Below are 9,853 nucleotides of genomic sequence, written 5' to 3'. Positions count from 1 at the left end.
TTATAAAATAAATAAAATATTATAAATACCTGAAACCTCTTTAGGGTTGCTCCATTGTAACCCAAAAATATCACACGTAATTTCAGTGATACTTGCTCAATGATTATTAAAAAAAAAAAGATGCCCCAAGGCTGAAAAGGTGGATGGTAAATTGCAGCTGCAAATTAATTAAAAATAATGAAACAAGCCAGAGGTGACTCCTACTGGAAGGGGGTTACTTATAAAGGCAATTTGAATAGAGCATTTACCACTGGGGGTTGCCTGGTTCCCTTTTAATCAAATGTCTGTGATTACCTGATTAGCAGATCACTGTGCAGAGTTTTGTTCTCAATAGAGCCATGCAACCAAGAGAGCCGCTTTTATCAGATAAGGCTTGTTTATTTAAAATGTATAATTGACTTCTCCTTTTTTTATGGAAGCATGATCCGACAAGCTGCTCGCCTCCAACTACATATACTGCTTCTCCTCTCTCCAGTCTGAGATGAGCCAGTTTTCTGGCACACGCTTATCTTGGCAAGGTTACCATAATGATCTGGAACAAAGGCAGGAACACTCAGCGGCTATGGGAAACTAACCTTTACCGGTTAGAAGCGGTCACCGTCCGTCGTGGTGTTATGCGTGTCATAGGCCATCATGTTAGAATTACGACAACGTACCAGCCGTGGTTCTGGCCCCGCATGGTATTACTGGAGAAATAAACTGGCTTAGTTTGATAATATCTGAGGAGGCTAAAAGATGAGCCACATTTTTCGCTGCTGCTCACATTCTTAAGGGCACTCCTCGTGAGGCAAAGCAGCGCTTGGCAAAAAAAGGTTTGGACAATATACTGGAACAGCAATAAACTTTGCAAATTCAAAGAACACATGAAAACTAGACACCTCGTGCATGTAACTGTATATTTATTTCTTTTTAAAGAACACTCCTTAAATGTATTGTAAGTCAATATACAAACTTGGTTTCACAGATTTATAATCCACTAAATAGCACAAAATATAATCCAGGTTGTTGGTTTCTTTCCTGTGTGCGTGCACGTGTTCGAGTGTGCGTGTGCACGCGTGCGTGCTGCTGGTGGCAGCGGTTACCCACCACACGTGTTCGAACTCAGGCCCAGGCTCCTCACGACTGTCCTCTGGAGCAAACCTCACCCAGATGGAGACCCTGCTCTGGAAGACTGTGACTTTCTTGCCCGTGAATCCTGCTCCTTGAAGAGGCCGGGGTGGTTGGTGGTACTCTCCGCCTTGCCAGCAGGGCCGTGGCTTCTCCATCCCTGTGACTGGACGGGAGCCTCCCCTGAAGCTGACCAGGGTATCGCAGCAGGGAGTGACCGGCCGTGGGGTTCACGTGCAAGGAAACACCTATTTTTCCCACTCCAAACCCCTCTCTGACACCCTGGGGCACCTCTGCATGACACCTACACCCCACGGGCAGCCCTCAGGAGCAGGGGACTGCTGGGGCTTGGCGGGGCACCGCTTGTCCAGCGAGCTGCTGGAGGCAGGGGAGTGGGTCACGCCACGGCCGGACTTGGCCTCCCAGCAGCCGGCGGCACAGCGGCTCTGCGCCCGGCAGCACCACAAACCTCGCCTGTCCCTGTGCGCTACACAGACGGCACCAGCGACGCACTTGCACATATTTACATGGGGTGGAATGTTTTCCCATAGCTTTTTAAAGGAGTATATAGATCAACATGTTCACGTAAGACCAAATACTTTTAATATATTTATAACTGTTTTATAAAGCTTTGAAAAAACTCACAATAGCACATTGTTTTACTTTAATGCTTTACGGTACTATCAGTTTAAAATCACAATCAGCACTTAAGTTATAGTCAATCCGGCAAACGAGACAAAAAAAATTACAAGAGTTAAGAACTGACTGATACATCCTTTATCTTTTTTTTTTTTAACTAATGCATAAGGGCAGAATAAGATAAGATACTCTAGTTTAAATATCTTGTTTTACAATATACATTTTGTTCTAAGTACGCAACAGTAAATCCCATGCTTCACATAGAAAAGCAATCCACAACATTAAGAAAAAAATTTACAATTTATGAAACAAAGTAAATAAATATTAGTATTACAGAATCAGAGCTGTACATAAAAGCTGTTCAGTTTTAATCATATAAAAATATGTTTTAGTGCAACCTCACATATATTGATGCTGTTTTGCTTTACATCATTTAGATCCAAGTGTCCAAAAAAGGAAAGAAATTACATTTATTACAAAGCAGATACACAAATTCTAAAATATATACAAATTACTGCTAAAAAAATGCTTATAAGAATATAAGCAAAGTAAAGAAAAGGCACAAACATCTGTACAATTTAAAAGTACCAGACCCAATAAGAATTTCAAATTTAGTTTTGGTCAGGCTCATGATGACTTGTTATTTTATCTAATTCTTTTGATATAACAAAAGTATATATAATAGCAAACTACTGTAACTTAGAACAGGCATGCTGTAAAGTTGAATACTTCTTCTATCTCTAGAAAAAAAAAAAGAGGGGTAAATGTATGGGTAAAAGTCTCCATGCATCTCAGATCAATGTGGCTTGCTCTTCTCAGATGACGGATCTTTTCTTTCCTGTGTGCTTGATGGGGGATCGCTCCTGCTGTGGAAGCCCAACTGCCGGACGTCTGCAAAGCTCTTGCTGTAAAAGGTGGGATGGGCTAACGCAGTCTGTGATGTACCAAAACTGTCCTGTTCACCACCGTGCAAGTCAGGATGGGTGGCTGAGGCGCAGGTCTGGCCTGGCTCAGATCCACTAAAGTGTTTAATGCTAAAATGTGCACTTTCTAAGGGTTTCTGGTGAGGCTCAGGCGGCCTCTGCAGCTGCTCCGCCCCGTGCAGAACGGCTTCTTCTGTGGCGATTCGCAGAGAGGCTATGGCTTTTGTACAAGTCTGTATGTTCTCCTCCTGCTCCCTCTCAGTAGCTACCACATTGTCCTCCGACGTGTTCTGCGTCAGCAACAGCAACGGTGAGGAGGGCGCGTTGGAGGGAGCGGTGGGGTGCAAGCTGTGCGGAGAGGTACGTTTCTCGTGGTGCTTAGAAATATTATATGATCCTTTTGTAAGAACTTCTGCAGTTCCTCTTTGCTTTTCCTCAGAGCCCTCCCTCTGCAGGGCCAGAGCGGACGGAGAATGTAAACCTGAAAGGGCCACTGGTACTGAATGGACTATCTGGATACCCCCGATCGGCATCATGGGGATGGGTGCTCGGATCTGTTGCTGGGAGTGTAGTGGAAGGTGACTGAAGACGTAGTCGCTCGGACCTTCAGAGAATGGGCTAGACCCACGGTGCTCCATACCTCCTTTTTCTCCATATACGTTGAAGTAAGGCCCCTGAGACAATCCCCTTCTCTGTAACCAGAAGAAACAAAAGAAATGTCAGTGCTGCTACTAGCGAAATTTTTGTCCAGCTGCCAAACCACCTATCTGTTTTCCTGTCTAACACAACCACACATTCATGCAGCACCTTTCAAACAGATGGATCCCAAAGCACTTGGAAAACTCCACCTACTGCTTATCCAAACAACGGCAGTGGTTTTGGTTAGCTCAGCCCTACAGGGCAAACGCCTCTGAGGTGAAAGCCAGCAGCTAGTAGAGAGTGTTCCGCAACACAATGCAGCAATTTAGACCAGGAAGCGAAGAGTATTACTCTCAAACAGAAATGCAGAGAGAATTTGGGGTAGACAGAGTTTCATTCACCAGGAGGACTTTGGCCAAGAGATCCATCTCACCCTCCTTTGGTGAACTGTGCAAACTGTGCCGGTATTGGCAGTCCACTCTGGGTATCAAGACTTTGCTGCAGAGGAATACACATCTGTTCAGCTCTGGGGACCCCAGCATAAGAACGACATGGGCCTGCTCAAGCAGGTCCAGAGAAGGGTCACAAAAATAATCAGGGGGCTGGAGCACCTCCCCTACGAGGACAGGCTGAGAGAGTTCACTTTGTTTAGCCTGGAAAAGAGAAGACTCTGGGGAGACCTTACAGTGACTTTTCAACACTTAAAGGGGGCCTATTAGAAAGATAAGGAGGGACTTTTTATCAGGGAGTGTAATGATAGGATCAGGGGTAACAGTTTCAAAATGGAAGAGGAAAGGCTAGATTAGATATAAGGAAGAAGTTCTTCACTGTGAGGGTGGTGAGACACTGGAACAGGCTGTCCAGAGAAGCCGTGGATGCCCCATCACTGAAAGTGTTCAAGGCCAGGCTGGGTGGGGCTTTGAGCAACCTGATCTAGTGGAAGGTGTTCCTGCCCATGGCAGGGGGATTGGAACTAGATGATCTTTAAGGTTCCTTCCAAGCCAAACGAAGTCAAACCATTCTATGATTCTACAAACACTTTCTGCTTGCCACCACTGCTTGGCAGTACGGGAAAAATTGGACTTCATGTACTGCCTGCTGCAAGATCCTGCTTTGGAGCCCTAGAGAAGACACCTGCTCCCTGTGAACTTTACTCGATCTTGATGAAAGGAGATGGATACTTCCATGGAAGTTCCAGTGCCTCGGTGTAGTGAAGATCCAAATTTTTAGAGTCATTAAGACAATGGAGGACCACTCTGGCCTATCTGTAGTGTAAACAAATAATAACCAAAGCACAGGCATCAGCTGTGAGTGAAAGTGATGATTCTGTCACAGGGAGACTCACCCGCTCATAATGGGATTGAGAAGAATGTGGGATTTGTAATGGCTAATAAAAACCAGTCCCACGATATTGACATTTTCAGTGCCTTCCCATTAGTTCCTGCCTTGGAAGAATGAATAGATCCATCTCCACTCAGTACTAAATATGCCCTGGGCTTTTGGGTTTCTCTTTTTGTCATGCTTAACTTGGAAAAATTGTTTTCCATCTGATGATTAAATATCATTTACTGCTGACCAGAGGAATAATGGTGACAGAAGTGCGGGATGGCATTTTCATAATTGTATGTGGGATTTGGCCACACAACTCTCAGGGATTCCCACAGGAAATTAAATGAATGAAAATGCTCATCTCTTTTCTGCAAATTGACCAACCACCTATCAGTTGCCCCAGAACTTTACTGCTGCCACCGTCCTGGTGTGCAGCCTAAAGACTGTGCTGCTAAATGCCAACACGTTAAAGTGGCAGCACTTCACTGCTGGGAAATCCAGGCTCTCAAGGCATTAAGCAACCTCTTGATTCCAGCCTGGGGAACTGGCTTAGGGGCAATTAAAGATTCAATTTCTGTGCTACCCAGGGGCTCAGTCTCTCTGTGCTCAGATGCTTTGTCCTGTTCAATATAAATCAACGTTGAGACAGGAAGGGTGACCCAGAATCATCAGACTCAAACTGAAGACATGTTATTACTCAGACACTAATCTATGTTGGGAATTTTGCTATGCAGAAAGTGAGACACTCGAGTCTCATAAAAGAGAAACTTGCCGTAAGAAAGCACAGTGACAGCATGTTACACTGCTGAATGGGGAGAAATTTACAGAATAAACTGCAGTTGCCAAGCCACACAACATAGTTCACCCACCCCGTCAGTCCTTCCCGTCACTAACCTCACATCTGCACAGCTGCCTGCTCCCCCCCTTTTTCCCATCTTTGGTCAGTCAACCCGTTTCTCAGTCATAGTGTCCTTTTCACTGCTCCCTAAGCCATGACATTTATCACTATTGTACCTGATGTGAACGAAGGCTAAGCAAAACAGAGAAAAAGCAACCAAAATAAAGGAGCAAAGATCATCAAAGAACAAACCTAAGCACATACGAATTCCTAATTGAGAAAGACACTGGCTTCATGTTCAGCTCTGACAGGGTTTCAAAAGGGAACAGAGCAGCAGTCCGTCCTTGTCGGACAGACAGGAGGTGGCTAACATGACAGAAACTGCCACTCACCTGAAGATCAGCAGTGTCTAGTATGTCTGATTTCTACATAGACACTGACAGTGTATACATGTCCACTGGATGCCTTCCAAGCCTGGCTGAGCACATACTGGATTATCTTTCTCTGGCTCTGGCAGGTAAGTTTGGAAATGGCCAACAGAAATGGATACAGGCATTAATAACTGTCCATACCTCTCACTCTGCTTTTAGTTCCTTTACCATTATCTAGCATTTTCATACCTACAAGCAGACACACATACACATATTCACGAGATAAGACTGAATATTAGAGGAGCTGTCTCCTTTTAACAAGCATCCTGAAAATCCAGAGAGTTTATTCTGTTGACAGGGTGAGTATCAGATCCCATCACTGAACGCAGTGCAGAGTCATGGTATCTCGTTGTACAGTCAGAATGGGTTGCTGCCAGCGCAGTGAGAGGAGCTCCTCTCTTTGTCAGACGATGGGAATCCAGTTCATTTCCTATTAATTCTCATTTGTTGCACTTTAGCATCTTTCCCTGCAATTGCAGGTGACATAATTTCCCAAGCAACAATATTATGTAGGAGCTTTTCACCAAAGTCTCTGACTTGGTCATAAAGCTAGACTGCCACACGATGCTCCTGAGCAAAGCCATATCCAGCTTCACCGGTCCCCCAGAACGCACCAGGGATGAGATAGGGTTTACCCTGTATGTGGTACATCACCCAAAACAGGCTGTGGTGGATGAAGAGGAAGATTGCATTCCAAAGCCAAGCACCCTTCACAGACATCCTCCCGGCAACCTCCCCCCATGGCTTGCAAAAAGATGGTAGGTGGAAAACAACCTCTTTGATTACCAGATCATAATGTACTTGAGGCTTTTTGAAGTTAAGAAACATAAAGTGTGGAATTCTATTGTTAAATTTTATAACAGAGCATATTACCAATGTGCTTTCTAAAAGACATGATGCTTAATAAACTGACTATAAATCTATGTGGACTTCGGTTTTGGGATCAGCTCAATTTGCAGAATGCATCATAGCAGTCCACATACACCAGTGGTCCTAGTTACAGTTTACCTGGACTTTAGGAGTCCTATGCTGGCTCTCTGTACAGAAATGCATTTCACTCAAGATGATAAAGTATTGAGTGCTTGGGAAAGGATTTAATATCTGTACATCTGGAATGATCAAAGGACCTTAAGTCCTATTGACTTTCAAGTGGATATAGAGGTGTCTAACTCCCTTCACCCCTTCTGACTATATCAAGACAGGCTTTCAACTTCAAAACGAGTAAGAGGTGCAACAAAAAGAAGCAACACAAACAAAGAAGCTAAAACAGTTGGTGGGGATAAGTTTCCTTGTGTCTAGCCCTGGGGCTGGAAGAAGAGGCAAGAGGTCTGGTCCACACTAGGGAGTAGTGGGGTGCAATGGGAATGGGGACAAGCAGGAACAGAGTGAAACTGTTGGTGCTGGATCCTGTGTTCACAACATAAGTGTTGTGGGGTTGGAGGGGAAGGTTCCTTCAAACTGACCCTATGTATATTCTTCTCACTCACAGTTTAAGTATACTTGCTGCATTCCTGGAGCATATTTTTCAGTTTATTTTTATCTGAAAACAATCCAAGGTCACTTACTCCAAGACTCTACTATGCGAGTCAAAGGTCAATGAAGGTGACAAGAGAAACGTATGCCTGATCCAACCTAAAATGCTGAGAGAAGTGCACTCCGGTTGAACAAAGGCAGCCTTCCCATCTCTACTCTTTCTCTCAGGACTGGTATAAAATGACTGGGGAGAAGAATCAGAGCCCTCTGATAATGGCACCAGCCTCAGAAAGCGTAGAAACGTCTGACATTGACAGAAGAGATGATTTCCCTTTGAATTAAAAGACACCAATTTAAATTGCCAAAGCTAAATGCGCACCACCATCAACCAGAGCCTTAGGCTACTTTAGAATGAGAAGATCCTGTTGCAAGAGTTATAAACTGCTGAAGAAATAAAAGGTTGTTTTTTTTTTATTTTTATACAATCTACAAAAATAGTTACTTTCTCCACGCTCTTTTCCACTTCCTAGAGAAATAATTTCAGTTGCTTTCTATGTGTACGCTTTCCATGCCAGAGCACTTTACAAGCTCTTTGCATAAGACCACCAAAGCACACAAGCATTCAACGGGAAGCAACATGAAGGGGAACTAGACCAGCGCTGGCCAAAGAGACTTCAGCAAATACACCAGTTTCAGCGCATAAGAAAGAAAACTGGCCTCTTCTGGGAACTGCGGGCACCAGCAGCACAAAACCACTCTTACTCCTGCAAGAACTGGGAATAAAATGCAGCTCTGAAAGAGGAAGCAGGATTGTAAACTGGCATGTGCACCACTGATGCAGTTGCTAATCATGTTCTGATTTGCTGGATTTCACTTCTCTGAAAGTGAAAAACAGCCTTTATTCCTTTTTCTCCTCTGACATCTTTCATTTGTAGCAAGCTCAGGTGTTACTTGTCTTCTCACACACTTGTGTTTCACCTAAACTCAACTACTCTTTGGCTAAAACATGTTTTCCAGAAAGGCAACAAGAGGTGAGGAATCCATCTTTCATTCCTTGCAGTCATTTGTTGAGGTGGGCAATCATTCTCACTTGTCATTTCCTCATGTAAGTTTGTCTGGGCTCTGCTTCTAGTGATGCCTGTATTCAGGTTTCCAGTGACTGTACTGAGGCCTGGGCTTCTCTGTCAAAACCCTTACCATGCCACTGAGTTATTGATGCTTTCTGTAGGACACTGAGTTTTTCACTGCCACAAGCCTGCTCCTACTTTAAAAATAAGGTAAGCGTTAGAAGTCCATCTGGCATGGTGGACTTTCCAAAAGAAGGAGCTAAGGGTGTTAAAGAGTCCTTACAACGTGCTAAACGTCTTGCTGGAAGGTGTGCATAACACGCACGACAAACTGTCTTGCTGTAATGCAAGAACTGTCAGATGGCCAAGGGTGACCGTTACATACCCTTTTGCCAGCATCATCACAGGTCCAAAATCTCTACTACAGGATGCCAGTGGAAGCGTCTCAATGCAGGACATTAGGAACTGCTGCTCCCTCCAAAATGTCAGCTGTAGTGTCTCATATAACCCCTTCCACTTGATACCAAGACATTACGACTATTAAACTGGTGGCTCTTTATCCTCTTGTTGTGCTTATTTTGTTGGTAGAACTGCAGTGATCACCCCTATGACAGTGCAGCAGGGTTTCAGCATGCCCTTCCTCAAGGACTGCTTAGTCAGCCACCCCCCTCCACTGCCCTCCAACAACTTACCAGGCCATGGGGCCAGGTCTACGATGTGGCAAAAGTACCTGTGCCTTGCTCTCTTCTACACATGTGGCCACTCACATTGCAGCTTTCCCTCACCCTCCTGCCAAGCTGGGAAGCCACTTTTGGATCAGCCAGACTGGTGGCATCTCGACTTTGTTCGATCCATCCCTGCTCCAGCTATCTTTGCCCAGCTTCATCTGTCGCTCCATTCCCAGGCACAGGTAACACATCAGCCTGGCTCCACAGAGAAATTCACCCCAGAGCTCTGGAAATGCTGATTTTATGAGGCCAGGGTTGAATTCTTCTCTACAGAGAAGTACCACAAAGACTATGCAAGGAGCAGAGAAGACTGGCAATGGGGAAGCATCGGGGAGAGCCCTGCTGGGCAGAGGGCAGGGATGCAGGAGCCCTGAGGCAGCACGCGACTGTCACAGTTTGCCTGGCTGAACCCACACATACAGGATGATGACACAGGCAGTGAGAGGGCAGCAGCATCAAACGTGGCAAGGGAAGCATGCTAAATAAATAAATAAATAAATGCATACATAGGGAGGTCGTTCCTTAACTCTAAAGACCAAATTTATCTGTGGAGAGAATGCTTTGTGACTGCTACAGCCGGTCAAAAGTGCCAAGTCGGCAGGTCCTGAGAGCTGATTTACCAAAAGGGAACAGCGCAGACAGCAGCTGTGCGGGTTTTGCATATTTCCATTTCCACCCA

At 44.9% G+C, this 9,853-nt stretch overlaps 1 protein-coding gene across 1 annotated transcript in view; it reads right to left on the bottom strand.

Annotated features, from left to right (window-relative positions):
• Positions 1-1,581: 1,581 nt before the first annotated feature.
• Positions 1,582-9,853, bottom strand: part of HIVEP2 (human immunodeficiency virus type I enhancer binding protein 2) — a 24,705-nt gene continuing 16,433 nt past the window's right edge. Inside the window, exon 6 of the mRNA XM_010142648.1 lies at positions 1,582-3,361. Within this exon, the coding sequence (XP_010140950.1) occupies positions 2,543-3,361 (819 nt within the window). The 3' untranslated portion in view covers positions 1,582-2,542. The remainder of the gene's footprint in view (positions 3,362-9,853) is intronic.

This window comes from Buceros rhinoceros, unplaced genomic scaffold, assembly GCF_000710305.1.
Source record: "Buceros rhinoceros silvestris isolate BGI_N320 unplaced genomic scaffold, ASM71030v1 scaffold929, whole genome shotgun sequence".
Lineage (NCBI taxonomy): Eukaryota > Metazoa > Chordata > Aves > Bucerotiformes > Bucerotidae > Buceros > Buceros rhinoceros.
Note: the sequence above shows the minus strand (reverse complement) of the source record. Positions and strands in the feature narration are given on the sequence as shown.